The sequence below is a fragment of the Mus caroli genome, chromosome 2 (assembly GCF_900094665.2).
Source record: "Mus caroli chromosome 2, CAROLI_EIJ_v1.1, whole genome shotgun sequence".
NCBI lineage: Eukaryota > Metazoa > Chordata > Mammalia > Rodentia > Muridae > Mus > Mus caroli.
Genome location: NC_034571.1, coordinates 32,416,224 through 32,432,647, shown reverse-complemented (window position 1 = coordinate 32,432,647; position 16,424 = coordinate 32,416,224). Strand labels below are relative to the sequence as shown.

Genomic DNA, 16,424 nt, shown 5'->3' with positions numbered 1-16,424 from the left:
TCTCCTCATGTTCTTTCTCTTCTGCTGAGAATGAAAGAATAAATGATGAAAAAAGAGATGTGATTTTGCCTACAATGCTGTTGAAACATTTTATGAATCACCAGTACTGCAAACAACATTAATTTAATCTAATTAGTACATCAGTTTTAATCTTAATATAAACATTTTGTCACAGTAATCTGATGATAATGGTTGGGATGGGATATAATTTAAAAACAAGTGTATGTTTTTTAGAGGAAAACAATAAAACAGCAGAATAATTTCAAATCAGGCCCAGTTACAGATCAAGATGCCTGGATTTCACAAAAGTATATTAAATTAAGTAATTAGTGTATAATTGTAACCAGCCAGTAGAATATTCAACATGATTTCAATGTTTTGTATGTCTTTTAAACTTTCTTGACTGTATTTGCCTAATGCTGTTGTTCTATTAATTGCTTCTAGACAGTGGTCTCCATGGACCTACTTTAGATCTGTGAGATACCAGGATCTGCATAATTACTGAAAGTAGGATGTGAAGATGTTAAGAGCATTACGTGCATGAGTCTGCATCAACAATATAAAGTACCAATATCAGCTTGCAAGCAGCTATGAGTTCTCGCCATAACACTGTTTATCAGTCTATGTACTCATTCTTCCATCATTCTTCCTATACTGGATAAAAATGACCCCAATTCCATATCACCCACCCAGAGCTCCTAGATACTGAATCACACACAATAGAGTACACATAGGGGGATCCAAGGCTTCAGCTACATATATATCAGAGAATTGCCATATCTGGTATCAGAGGGAAGAGAGGCTTTTGGTCCTATGGAGGCTGATACCCCAGTGTGAGGGCATGCTAGAGTGGTGAGGCAGGAATAGATGTGGATGGGAGAGCACTTTCATACTGGCAAAGGGGAGGGGTTTGGGATAGGATGGTTATAAAGGACAATCAAGGAAGAAGTACAACATTCAAAATGTAAATAAATAAAATGGCCAATTCAAAAATAAAAATCTTTTTTAGAAAGTGAAAGCAATCATAAGCTACAATTAACAAGAAAAAGACGGAGGAGGAGGAGGAGGAGGAAGAGGAAGAGGAAGAGGAAGAGGAAGGAGAAGAAGAGAAAACACAAAAAGAGGCAATTCTGGAGATATAAATGCTAGGAAAAACAGAGGAATTACCAGAAACAAACATCACCATCATAATACAAAATAATAAATAAAAAGTAAAATTAAAAAAGGAAGAGAGAATCTCAGACACAGAATATATGAAGAAGAAATTGATACAACCCTTTAAAAAATGATAAATCTAAAAAGTTCATGATGTAAAAATAAAGTCCAGAAAATTTGGGGCACCATAAAGAGGCCAAACCTACCAATAATAGTTATAAGAGAAAGAGAATATTCTCAGCTCAAAGGCCAAGAAAATATATTAAACAAAACCATAGAAGATAACTACCCTAACCTAAAGAAAAAGAATGCTATAAATGTTCAAGAAGCTTACATAACAATGAATAGATTGGACCAGAAAAGAAAATCTTCCTGCCTCATGATCATCAAAATACTAAATATAAAGAACAATGACAGAGAATTAAAAGCTGCATGGGAAAAAGGCCAAGTAAAATATGAAGTCATGCATATAAATATTATACCCAACTGTAAAAGCTAGAAGGACCTGGTCAAATGTCTTTCAGGGACTAAGAGACCACAGATGTCAGCCAAGCATATTACACCCAGCAAAATCTTTCAATCACCAAGCATGGAGAAACCAAGATAGTCCATGTCAAAACCAAATTAAAAAAAAATATCTTTTCATCAATATAGCCCTATGGATGATACTAAACGAAAAACTATAATACAAGGAAGGTAACTACACACAAAACAAGAAATTAAAATTTTCATACCAGACAAATCAATCAAAGAAACACACGCACTAACACCACCAACATCAACATAATAGAAACACACAATCGTTTGTATTAATATCTCTTAATATCAAAGGACAATCAATATCTCAATTGTCCAATAAAAAGACACAGACTAACAGAGTGGATTTGTAAACAGGATCCATCATCCTGCTGCATACAAAAAACAAAAACAACAACAACAACAAAACAAACAAACAAAAAAAACAAGAAAACAAAAACAAAACACCTCACCAACAAAGATAGACCCTATTTCAGAGTAATGGTGCTGGAAAAAGGTTTTCCAAACAAACTGAACCAAGAAACAAGCTGAAGTAGCCATTTAATAAAGTAAATTGTCAAGCAAAAGTGAACAGAAGAGTAGGGGAAGAACAGTTCATATTCATCAAAGGAAAGATTCATGAAGATGACTCAATTCTGAATATCAATACCCCAAAATGCAAGGGCACCCATACTCATAAAAGAAACATTACTAAAGCTTAAATCATACATTGAAAGCCACTCATTAATAGTGGCAGACTTAATACCTCACTGGCATAAATGGATAGGCCATCAAAACAGAAACTAAACAGTGAAATATTGAAACTAACAGATGCTACTAATCTTATGGACCTAAAAGAGATCTATAGAAAATTTCACCCCCAAAAAATATATTTTACCCCCCAAAACTACAACCCATGGAACCTTCTTGAAAGCATTGCATATATTCAGTAACAAAGCAAGCCTGTGCAGATACAGGAATATTGAATAATCTCTTGCATCAAACACTTCCTAGAATTCAATGAAAATGATTGTATAACATACCAAACTGATGTGACACAATGAAAGCAGTGCATAAAGGAACATTCATAGCACTGAGTGCACACATAAGGAAATTAGAGAGATGAAGCACACACCTGAGAGCTCTAGACAAAAATGAAGCAAACATGCTCAACAGGAGTAAACAGTAGGAAATAATATAAATCCAGGCTGAAATAAAAAAATAAAAATAAAAACAATGAGAACAATACAAAGAACGAATGTAACAAATAATTGGTTCTTTGAGAAAATCCATAAGATTTTCTAAACCAATTAAGAGACACAAAGAGATTATCCAAATTAACAAAATCAGAACTGGAAAGTGGGAGGCAACATGCACCGAAGAAATTTTAAGAATAATTCTTCATCCTTCAAAAGGCCTTACTCCATAAAGTTGAAAAATCTAAAAGAAATTGGCAATTTTCTCATTAGATACCACTTACCAAATTTAAATTAAGATCAGCTAGACAATACAAATACTATTGTAATCCCTAAGGACATGTAAGCAGTCATTAAAAGACTTTCAAACAAAAAAGGCCAGGTTCATATAGCTTTAACACAATATTCCACAAGAATATTTTACAGAAGGCCTAACACTAATACTCTTTAAATTATGCAATAAAATAAAGACAGAAGGATCACAGTCAAATTCATGTTATGTGGCCACAATCATGCTGATACCCAAGCCATACAAAGACCTAACAAAGGAATAATTTTTGACTAACTTCACTCATGAACATAAATGTAAAAATATTGACTAAAATATACACAAGCTGAATCTTAGAACACATCACAAAGGTCATCCACCATGAACAAGTAGGCTTAACCACAAAGATGCAGGGGGTGTTCAACACAGGAAAATCTGTCAACACTGTTCACCATATGAACAAACTGAAAGAGAAAAAAACTCATCATTTTCTCATTTGATGCAGGAAGGGCCTCTGACAAGGCCAACACCTCTTCCTTATAAAAGTCTTGGAGAGATCGGCAATAAAAGAGACAAACTTAAATGTAAGAAAATAAATTTACATTAAGCTTATATTCAATATCAAATTAAGTGAAGACAAATTCAAATTAGGAACTAAAATCAGGAATAAGATGAGGCTGTTCACTCTCTTCATTCAATATAATACTTGAAGTTTTAGATAGAGCCTTAAGGCAACTAAAGTAGAACAAGGGATACAGATTGGAAAGGGAGAAGTCAAAGTATTAGCTATTTGAAGATGATATGATAGTATACATAAGAAACCCCAAAAATTCTACTAGGGAACTCCTATATCTAATCAACACATTAATTGATGTTTCTAGATATAAGATTAACTCAAAAAATCAGTAACCCTCCTATACACAAATGACAAACACACTAAGAACAAAACTAGGGAAAGAAGCTCAGTGATGGTAGCACATGCCCAGAGCACTTGCCAGGCCAAGTATGTGGGTCTCTGTGAGTTTGAGGCCAGCCTTTTCTACAGAGCTAGGTCCAGGACAGCAAAGACTACACAGAGAAACCTTGGCTCAAGAAGCAACAAACAACAAAAAAAAATTACTTAAACAACAACCTTAAAAATATCTGCAATTAATACAAAATATTGTGGGGTAACCAAGCAGGTGGAAGACTTGTATGACAATAACCTTAAGTCTTTGAAGAAAAAAAATGAAGTGTTAAAAGATGGAAAGATAATCTCAATCTATAGATCAATAGGATTAACATAGTAAAAAAATGCCATCTTACCCAAAGCAATCTACAGATTCAACACAATTCCCATCAATATTTCTCACCAACAATTCTTTACAGACCTTCAAAGCTCAATATTCAACTTTATATAGAGGAATAAAAAAACCCAGGATAGGTAAAACAATCCTGTGCAGTAAAAGAATTTCCAGATGTACCATCCTCACTGATCTGAAGCTGTACTACAGAGCTGTAGTACTAAAATCACATGGTATTAGCATAAAAACAGTTTGACCAATGGAATCAAACTAAATACCCAGATATACATCCAGAAACCATGGACATGTGATTTTTATTTTTTAAAAAACTCTATCAGAAATACATAATTGTTGAGGTTTTGTCTTTTATGGCCTATTGTAATGCTAAGTAAGATACGCCAAGATCTGAAGTCTGCACATAGACCCTGGGACACTGCTCCCAAGTTCATTCAGATTGGTGAATAAAGATACTGACAGCCAATAGCTGGGCAGAGGAGAGATAGGCAGGGTAGAAATTTTGCAGGCATGTAGAGAAAGAGAACAAGAAGGAGAAGGTAGGATAAGGAGAGCTGCCATGGTCTAAGGTCCCAAAGAATGTTGCCCAGAGTGCTGACCAATTGGGTTAAGAGCAGCCCAGATGGAACAAGGTAAATAGTAAGTGATAACTTAGAGTTATTGAAAGTAGATTCTAACATCATAGAGGATAGGCAGCTCCCTGTCTTTCATCCAGGAAAATAAATGTCTGAGGCAGGGAAGAAACCCCACGTCAGAACTTTTAATATTTTCTATTACTCACAATGGGGGAGGGGACTCAGGGGGAGAGACATCATCATATGCTATTGGTATAACTGGATGTTGGCGTATAGACAAATACAAATAGATCCACATGTAACACTCTGCACAAAACTCAATTCCATGTGGATCAAAGCCCTCAACATAAACCTGATACACTAAACCTGATAGAAAAGAAATTGTGGAATACTTTTGAGTGTATTGACAAAGGAGACAACTTCTTGAGCATAATACCAATACTGCAAGCACTAAGAAAAACAATTAATAAATGAGATACACACACACCCTTAACAAAAATAACTAAAGAATAAGAAACCATGTAATTGAGAGGGGGTAAGCATGCCCATAGCAGATGCATGAGGAAAAGGGAAGTAGAAATGATGTAAATACAGTACTTACATATAAAATGTTGAAAAGCAATTTTTGAAAAGAATGTGTTTTAATAGACATGTAGATAAACAAGAAAGAGCAGGTGTGAGTGGGCACCTTCATGTGTAATTTGCATAGGAAATATACTTATGTAACAAACAACTGAGTGAAGAAATAATATCCTATATTCCTTTATGGTGACCCTTCTAAAGAGTTTTTCCACATGTAAGCCACATTTTTATTCTATTATCATAATTTGCCTAATGTATATAGGTCAGAATAAAATTATAGTCTCAGAATAATTCATTATAAAATGATATAATCAGGTAATAATGGACCAGTTATTTGATTTAGGCAAATATAAAACAAAACAAAACCATTATGATCATTTTAGTGAGGACCCTAACAGGCCATTCCAGCCAATATCATCCAGAGGCAACTGCTAATATTTTTAATAATCTTTTTATTTACCACATGTTAATTCAAATCTGGAGGTAACTCTAGACAGGGCACAAAAGTTTCATCATTTCCAATATAGTGCGTCAAACTGTACTAGTGGTGGAGCTTGTCGTGGAGTGGTGCTGGGATAGCTCTATTTTGATTCTGCCAGTGAGAGGCCATTATGTCACTGGAAATGGGCTCCAAAGTTTCAAAAGTGCATGTGTCTTGTCCAACTTCTCGAAAAATCTAAATAATCTCCAAATAAATGCTATCATTTGTAAGAGATGCCTTGGTTGTTGTGTCACTTAACAGCAATAGAACACAATGAAGCACTACTATTAACAGCTTGTATTGGTATGATACATCACTTTCATTTGAACTAATATTAGCTCATAATGATTTACTAAAGCTTGCTTAGTGTTCAGTCTTATTCTACAGTATTGTTTGGGTGTTTTCCCTCTCTGTCCATTTGGATTTGAAAAGAATGCATAATAATATTTATCCACAGTTACAGTATTATATGAAAAGTATTTTCTACCCTAAAATCCATTTTGCTCAAACTATTCAACCCTCCTTGCCCCCACAGCAAATCATTAGAAACCAGGGATCATGTTTATTGGCTTAATTATTTTGTAGTTTCTTGGATACCATGCAGAAAAACCTAGAATCTTCAAACTGGCTTCTATTAATCTATTATAAATTTAATTTTTACAGTCTACTTTTAATCATGATTCTTAAATGCTTTAACCTCCCTTCTAGCTCTCCACCCACAAAAAGTAGTGGAAAATTAAAAATACAGGGGAAGTATCTATTTAGAAATGGTTTTGGAGCAAATACCATCTACAGTCTCAGGAAATGAGCAGTTCAGTTCACAGATCAGTACCTGCAGCTCAATCCAATAGCAAACACTTCTGAATATACCAGCAGCCCAGTTTGGTAGTATTTGGATAGTGGCAGCAGTGGCACAATCTAACAGGAAGAGCCAGGCCTCAGCCAAATCAGCAGTAGAAAACAGGAGAGATTTGTATCACCAGAAATGCCAGAAGTTCTCAGTTGTGCCTCTCTCAACAAAACAAAGATCAGTGAAGACTTGAGACCAAGTGTTTCACAGCTAGCTCTATAAGTCAACCTAGCCTAGCCATCTTCACTGTCCATCCAGTCCTATTTATTCTCCCTCCAAAGATCACATGTTTCCGTGGGTCTTGCCTCACCAGTGTTCTTGCCTCAGCATGTGAGTCTGTCTCAGCTGACATCACTCTGCCAATTGACTGGAGTCCAAAGAAACTACAAGAAGATGCAGCATACTGTGAGAGGTTTTTTGGCCCATTTCTCTCTATGGAGTCCTGACAAAATGAGCTCAACTATGAAATGTAAGGTGCACAAATATATGTGTGTCATTAGTGAAGTATCCTTCGTCACATGTTCTTTCATGTGTTTACGTTAGCAGAATATCCTTCTACCTGTGTCTGCTTCAGGAAAATGTTCTTTACCTGTGTCTGCTTAAGCAAAATGTTTCTTCACTTGTGAGATTTAGCAAAATATCCTTTGACTTATATCTACTTCAGGAAAATACTACTTCATGTGTTTGCCCCAGCAAAACAACCATCCAACACTTTCCAAACCTTAAATTTCCACTTAAATCTATTTGGCAGAAAAACTTAGCAGTGATGTTTAAACTGAGTATACATATACTCTACAGTCCACAACTCTAAGTGTTCAGTTTATAGGATATCCTGCATATACAGTATAATATACATAGAGAGATGCTTGTAGCATCTTTGTTTAAGAACAAAATAAACCACTGTATCTTGAGTTACTTTTCTATTGCTTTTATTAAAACACCACAACCAAGGTAACTTAGCAAACAAAGAGTTTATTTGGGGCTTACAGTTTCAGACATGTCAACTCTACAGCCATCATGGTGGGAAGCATAGAGGCACCAGGCATGGCACTGAAGTAGCAGCTGAGAACTTGTATACATGATTCACAATGAAGATATAAACAAAGCAACCCTTTTGAAATCACAATTCCTACTCCCTCCCCCCCCACCCAGTGACAGACCTCCTTCAAAAAGGCCATACCTCCTAAACATTCCCAAACAGTTACACAAACTAGGTACCAAATATTTAAATATATGAACTTCTCAGAGCCATTCTCATTGAAACCACCACACACTGAAAGTAAAGATAAGGAAGTTCTCATCTTGAAGTGGAGTTTAAAAATATAGAGTACTTTTCTCAATAGTACACAACAGAAGGAACATTTAAGAAAATAAATATAGACATTTCTTTTATAAAAAGGAAATCTCTAGACCAGGTAAATTTAAACACTGTTAAGCTGCTAAAAATTTAAGGTAAATATTAATAATAGACAGAAAATCGGTTAGTTTAAAGAGAAACTATAATAAAACTGCAGCAAGAATAAAGGAACATCAACAATACTGCCAGTTTTCTAATATCAAACTATAGAGATTAGTGAGTACTTTGTTTAATATTATTTTAAAAAGTGTTATAAGTATAGGGATACAAACACATCAATGTACAATAGAGCACACATATCTAAACTATGTGTAGCTCATATCACTTGCCTCTTTGTATATTACTTCTAAATCTGTGTAATAACTAAATAAAGTATCCAATAAGTATATAAAATATTGCTTCTTTAAAAATAATAATTAGCAGAATTTTAAGGCACATGCACACACTCACAATAGCTTAAGTTCTGCTAAGTACTAGCTTAGCAGCATTTAAGTAGCCCTTAAATTTGCCTGTTCTACTTTATTGAAATATCTGTCTTACTGTCAACTACTATCAACTGAAATTAAGTCCCTCTGCTTTGGAAGAGGTTGATACTCAGGGACAGAATGCAAAATCTCTTCATGCAATGTGAAATTTTTGTAGTTGAACAAGTGGCATTATTTCTTGTTAACATAACAAAATATATTTGGATTAAACTGCTCTGAAAACCTAATTGAAGTTGATTCAAAGGTTTCAAACTTCTTGATATCTACCTAGCCATTCTTCATCACACACTCAGAAAAACAGAGCCTCCTTCTTAGTATGGAAGAAACTGTCCATAACCACAGCACCCCTGGAAGCTCATGTCACAGTCCTGCCACTATGATACTTCAGCTTATTCCCTCTCCACAGGACCTTCAAGCCCCACAAAGGGCTTGTCCTTATCCTTGTTTTTATGGTTTACAGAGAACAGTTTCATTTTAGTTAGTAACTAAGGCCATGCACTTGTCAAAAAACACAATGAATTGAGTACCTGATTACTGTAACACTAATACAAATAATAAAAATTTGAGTAAAATGGGTAAGATTACAAATAAAATGGGAAATAAAGTTGGGCAGAGGTTGGTCAGTAGTTACAAAATTACAGAGAAGCAGGAAAAATAAGAGTTTTTCATACCTTTCACTCTACAGTGATTATAAATACTATACATTGCACCAAAGGCAAAAATAAAGAATTTCATCATAAGACACAGTGGGTCTTAGAATAAGTTACTATAGTTTTTTTTTATTTTGATATTATGAACTATTTACACATATGAAAACATCACATCATGTCCTATAAATGTCCACCACATTTGAATGTTGACTATAGAAAGTGAAAGAGCAGAAAAGATGGTTCTGTGATTAAGAGTACTAACTGTTCTCCCAAGAGACACAGGTTTGATTTCCCTCACATGTATGATGTATTACAAACATCTCTATTCCATGTCCCATGGAATCTGACACTCCCTTCTGAACTTTGCAGGCACTCAGCACACACATAGCTCACAGACATACATGTGAGCAAAATACCAATACATACACACAAAGAAATGCTAATAGAGACACTGCCAAAAATCAGACTACATTATAAGACTAAATCCAAATAATTAACGTAAAAGAAGATATAATTTCATCATCTTCAGAGAAGAAAAGGATGTTTTCTACGAAAACATAAACCTGTCCAATAAACAGCTTTGTATTGACTATATAAACAATCAAAATGTCTGTAAGTCAAAGAAAAATATGTAGAATATTTGTGAGAAACCTTCCCAAGATAACAAGATATTAAATACCAGCATGAACGTTAAATAAAGAAGAAAAACTGTGCCAGGAGAAGTGAGTGAAGGAAAGAGCCATGTGGAGATTCCCTGACAGAGAACAAAAGATGGATGGGAGAAGAGGAGAAGGAAGTAGAGATGCTAAGACAGAAGACCATGCCCATCATTGTGAACACAGTCTCCTGCTGAGGACATTTCTAAGTGCTCCTTTCATATCCCGATTCCTTAAACTATAAATAAAGGGATTCAGCATGGGAGTGACCACAGTGTACATCACAGCCACAATGACATCCTTGTCATTAGTGTTATTAGATGAGGGGACAAAATACAGTGCAATTATGGCTCCATAGTACAAGGAAACCACACAGAGGTGAGAGCCACATGTGGACAAGGCTTTGCAGATTCCCTTGATGGAGGGAGTTCTCAGAATTGTGACACCTATGCGGACATAAGAGACTAGAATGCATATGAATGGTGGGATAGTGACCATAGTTCCTAAAGTAAGGATGAGCAACTCATTGATGGTGGTGTCTGAGCTGGAGAGTTTCAGCATGGCAGAGAGGTCACAAAAGTAGTGTGGAACGGTATTGTTTCTAAAGTGAGATAGTTTAGCCAAGAGAAGGGTGTGCACAAGGGCATTGCCTGAAGATAAGGCCCAGGACACAACTACTAGGAAAAGACAGAGGCTCTGACTCATGATGGTAGTATAGTGCAGAGGATGGCAGATGGCTACATACCTGTCATAAGCCATGGATGTCAGAAGAAAGCTGTCAAGATCAGCAAAAACTATGTAAAAATACATCTGTGAAACACACCCAGCATATGAGATGGATTGACTGTGTGTCAGCATATTCATGAGCATCTTTGGAGCTGTGACTGATGAGAAGGAGATGTCTGTGAAGGCCAAGTGGCTGAGGAAGAAGTACATGGGGGTGTGGAGGTGAGAGTCCAGCCTGATGAGCAGGATGATGAGCAGGTTCCCCAGCACAGTTGTCAGGTACATGACCAGGAACAGGGCAGAATACACAGCTTGGTCCTCTGCTCGAATGGGGAGCCCCAGGAGGATGAACTCAGACACAGTGCTCTCATTATCTCTCTTCATGGTCTTCCTCTTCTTCTGTGAGTGAAAGAAAAGATGGAAAAGAGACGTGATCTTGACTATTACATTATGGAAACATTTTATGAATCACCAGTACTGAATATAACATTAGTTTACACCACTTAGTATAGCTATTTCTATCTTAATATGGAGCTTTTTGTCACAGTAATGGGCTAGTGATGGTTGGTTTGGAAAGTGATATAATGTGCCCACCTTGAAAATAACTGAATGTTTCTTAGAGGGAAACAGTGATACATCAGAACAATTATCAAATAAGACCTTGTTCCTCCTCAAGTTGCCTTGATTTCACCAAGAAATAGTATGTAAATTGGTGCCAGCAAAAAGAAGAATCATCAAGATTTCAATGGCCATTCATTGCTTTTAAACTTCCTTGAATCCAGTTGCCCAATGCTTTCTCTATGAATTACATCCAGGGAGTGGAACCCAGGGAGTTTCTTTGGATCTGCAAAAGAAAAAAAATTAGACTCTGGGGAATTGGTGGAAGCAACATGTGCAAATGGTCAAAGCACCTGGCCAGGAACAGAATAGAGTATAACCCTTGGTCCTCTGCCCAAAGGAGGAGGCCGAGGAGGATGTGTCAACAATATACAGACCAATTGCAGATTGCAAAGTGCTGTGAGTTCCTCCCATAATAACAAATTCTCAGTCAATGTGCTCACTCTTTCATCATTTTTCCTAGGTTAGACAAACTGACTCTGATTATATATTAACATCTTCGGCTCAAGTATAAGCATCTCAAACAAGTCAAAATATCTACTGATAATATTTGACTTCCCACCACCTCTTAGATCAGTCAAATTCCTTGTGTTTTTCCAGAAAAAGCAAATGTCACCTGCTTTATTCTTAACCTTGGTTTTTAAGCCAAAGGAAGACACTTTATATGTGTTTACTACCCATTTTCTTTGTAGCTAACCTGGCATTCTTTTCTTTTTCATTTAATCATTCACTATCATTGTGGTCAATCACTAAACAATAGTAACATGATAAAATAGAATTGATATCCTAGTGGCTGAGATATCTCTGTGGTTATGTTTTATCGGAAGACTTTTTAGTGGTTAGTTATATACTAGATGGCTCTTTCCCTCTTTACACTTTCCAAGCTTTCACTCCAGTTTCCCCAACTTAACTAATGATAGTCAAGACCATCATTAAAATGCCAATACATCATTCATCTCACTCTGTAATAATATAAGTTAATGTGGCATTGCCTGAAATTAAAATTCATTTTTACTTATTTCTGTGTTAGTAGTAATTAATTGACCACAATGAAAATGCTAATTATCAGTATGTGGATAGATTCATTCTAATATTTTGTTATGTTGAATAATATTGCAATAAGCAATATTTTCTCATGTTATTTTATATAGTATATATATATGATATATTCAGAAATGAATTTGAAGAAATAGACATCCATAGTTTTGAGAAAATATCAGATCACAAGAGGCCAAGGGAATGAAGAAGCTGATATATGCTCTATGAGGTATCTTTAATGGAAGAGCCTTTGTAGGGAGATTATAAGAATGAATCGCTAGGTAAGTGTTTGGAAGCAGAGCTTGGAAGAAGAGTTTGGAGAAAGTGATAGGAGTTTTGGAAACAAGGAAAACCTAAGGTAATGACTAATCACAGACATATAAAGTTTGGAGAAAATTGGAGCAGTCAGATATGATGTATAGTTGGTGATGATGAAAAAGTTTCCATCTATTCATGGAACAGTAACATACAAGAAAAATAAATAGGAGAAAACAGGAAATTGCATGCTGGCTGCCATGTAAAAAGCAGATTGTAGAAGACATGTATACTACCTGGAATATAAATATTTGGGGCTTATTATGGCAAAAGTCACAGATATTTGGGAAGTAGTTGATTGCAAACAAAATAAAAATTGTGTGTTAAAATTAAATGTAAGCAATGAAGATGATTTTCCTGCTTTCTTTAAAAATGAATACATATTTTAAAAATATCCTATGAAGTGGTCTTTGAGGGAGGGAGTGCCCTTTCATCTCAAAGTATGGGCAGATTTTCAGTGCAAGGTAAGTTGTATAGAGAACTGTTTGTCTTTTGATGGTGTGATCCTTGCAATTTAAAATATATGCTGACAAGAGAGATGGACAATGAGAAAGACACACAAAACAAGAGGGCAACGGAGACACAAAGACAGAGACATATGCAGTGAAACAGATGAGTGTACATTCTATGCCTTATCAGATAGCCTAACTTACATGATAAACACAAATAACTTCAGCCAAAAACCATGGGAACCTCTTCCAGCACACTCCAGAAGGAACACAACATAGTGAAACAGCTGGATCCTCTCCTTGCAACGATCAGAAGAGCAATTAGTTTGGAATCAGATAATATAAATACATGAACATATACATTGTCCACATTCCAGTGAAGTCACTATGAGTTCTAATTTTGAAAATGATATAGAAAACCTAGGGTGTAACCTCTGTCCCCAGGTTCAAATTAGAGGCATACAGGATAAAATTGCATCATTGTCATTGACTCCCTTAGGGAAAGAACCTTTGTTGAAACAGGCAGAAGTGTCCCTTCACTCTTGAGAACTAATGGTAGCAACTATATCAAGATTCCCTAACATCTCATTCTGTTTAACACATGACACCTGTGATTACTTGATTTTTTATTACAAAATATACACAGACAGAAAAAAGTTGAAAACAGACTTTATCATAATTTTGGAGATAATAATTCAAAATAGGCTTATTACCATAGTAAGAGATGGTCAGTCTACATAATAATAGGGAAAGACTCTTGTAAATATCAGTGGAGTTTTTCCACTTCACCTCAAGATATTAAAATTTTACTCTTGAATGCATTTTTCATTAGTTTCAAATCTTAGACACTTCTACCATAGAAATAGAGTGGAATTATTTTCATTGAAAATACACATTTCTAACAGCTGTGTATTGTAGTATTAGATGTATCCCCAAAGATATTTGCACTGGTACAATTAGGGGCAAATTAATATCTGTATCAACCTTGCTCATAAAAGCAGAAAAAGTCCAACAACAAATAAATTTGATTCTTAGTATAAAGAATAATCCAAATGAATAATATAGAAAAAACATATAAAAAGAAATCTAATGATGAAGGAACTATAAGTCCTTTCAAAGTGTGGGAAAGCATAAATATTAAAACAATAAAAAAAAACAAAAATACTTCTACTTGGAAAAAATTTATAATGAAGTAATGAATATTAAATGAAATTAATTAATCTCATTGGTCCTTAATCCAATGAGATTAGGCTTTCTCTTAGGAAAGACACTAGGATATCCTTCCCATTCCCCAAAATGAGGCCATAGCAAGCACACTGCAGTATGTAGTCAGTAAGATACTGACAGGTTTGCACCATCAGAAGGAAACAGAGAAAAATATTGTGTTGCCCTTTTGATTTTTAAATTCTAGCTTTCAGAACTGTGGGAAAATGTATTCCCATTAAGCCACTCTGTGGCATAATTGTTATGACAGTGCCTGAAAATTTGGCAATGTAAATCTGTGTTTGTAAATAAAGATGATAACCAGAGATTTCCTGAGCTACTAGAAATCTCTCAAACTGAGAGAAGTCTAGATAGACTGTCTGCCTGCAAAATTGCCCCACTCTTGACCTCTGCCCATCCTATTACACTCTCCTACTCTCCATACTCCAGTGCCCAATTAGGCAGAGATTACCTTCTGTAACAGACAATGGACTGATGTAGAGATTCCCTTCTCTGCTAAAGACCAAACAGGCCTGGAAAATCCCAGGTAGGCTGCCTTCTCCCCAAACTTCCCTATTATCTCACCATCTCAATGCCCCTGATGTGGGTCCCATCCCCAACAGGGGCATAGAATCCCTGCTCTTTTAGGTATCTGGCAGTTTGGGAGAAATCCATGTAGGATGCCTGTCTAACATACTCTCCCACTCTTGGTCTCTGCTTATACTCTCTACAGTTGTCCACCCTTCTGGTTGCTATACTCCAGCCCCCAACTGGGCAAAAAGTCGCTACTATACAAGAGACCAGCCTAGGGCAAAGACTCCCAGCTCTACTAGAGCCTTTGAAGACTTAGAGATGTCCAGATAGTCTCCCTGTCTGCCTGACTCTCCTCTATCTCATTACTTCAGCATCCCCAGACCCTAGCCCTGTGCCCTCCTAGTTGCCGTGTTTCAGCCACTTGCTGGGGCAGAGACTACCTACTGTGTCAGAGAACAAGCAGATTAGATGTCCAGGTATGTTGCTTGCTGGGCAAACTTCTCTCTTTTACTATCTTGACATCCCTCAAACCTATCACAATTCCTACACCTTCTCACTTGTCTTTCCCTGCCTCCATCTGGGGTGCATTCTCCCTGCTCTACGAGAGACCAGACAGAATTGGAGAACCCAAGGCCACGCAGATCAGAAATAGAGAGAAATCAGAAACCAAGGTACAAAACACTCATTAAACAAGGATAAACTTAGAAATCGGGACCTAAATCTTTAATTACCCCAAATCCAGATGTCTGGAGGCCAGTGTAAAAACTTCAAGAAACAACAGCCAATGCATAAAGTTGTCAGATGTTACATTGTTGCAGAGAGTACTGCATGACATAGTTTCAGCTATGGAAACACTGTGAACCTGAATAAAGTATCTCTGGCTTTCTGGTATAGAGATGGCTTTGCTTTTCTCTTTTCTCTCTTTTTTTATTTTTTATTAGGTATTTTCCTCATTACATTTCCAATGCTATCCCAAAGTCCCACACACACACACACTCCCCTACCCACCCACTCCCATTTCCTGGCACTGGCAATCCCCTGTTTGCATGAACAATGGGCCTCTCTTTCCACTGATGGCCTACTAGGCCAACTTCTGATACATATGCAGCTAGAGACACGAGCTCCAGGGGGTACTGGTTTGTGCTTATTATTGATCCACCTATAGGGTTGCAGATCCCTTTAGCTCCTTGGGTACTTTCCCTAAATCCTCCATTGGGGGCCCTGTGATCCATCCAATAGCTGACTGTGAGCATCCACTTATGTGTTTGCTAGGCCCCGGGATAGTCTCACAAGAAACAGCTATATCAGGGTCCTTTCAACAAAATCTTGCTAGTATATGCAATGGTGTCAGCATTTGGAGGCTAACTTTGGGATGGATTCCCGGATATGGCAGTCTCTAGATGGTCCATCCTTTTGTCTCAGCTCCAAACTTTGTCTCTGTAACTCCTTCCATGGGTGTTTTGTTCCCAATT

General features: G+C 36.4%; 2 protein-coding genes across 3 annotated transcripts in view; both read right to left on the bottom strand.

Annotated features, from left to right (window-relative positions):
* Positions 1-16,424, bottom strand: part of LOC110289640 (olfactory receptor 50-like) — a 228,049-nt gene that overhangs the window by 194,129 nt on the left and 17,496 nt on the right. The gene's annotated exons all lie outside the window — the stretch shown is intronic.
* LOC110289373 (olfactory receptor 50-like) lies at positions 10,158-11,199 on the bottom strand. The gene has a single exon (XM_021155542.1). It carries the CDS (start codon positions 11,177-11,179, stop codon positions 10,241-10,243), a length of 939 nt encoding a protein of 312 aa, XP_021011201.1. The 5' UTR covers positions 11,180-11,199; the 3' UTR covers positions 10,158-10,240.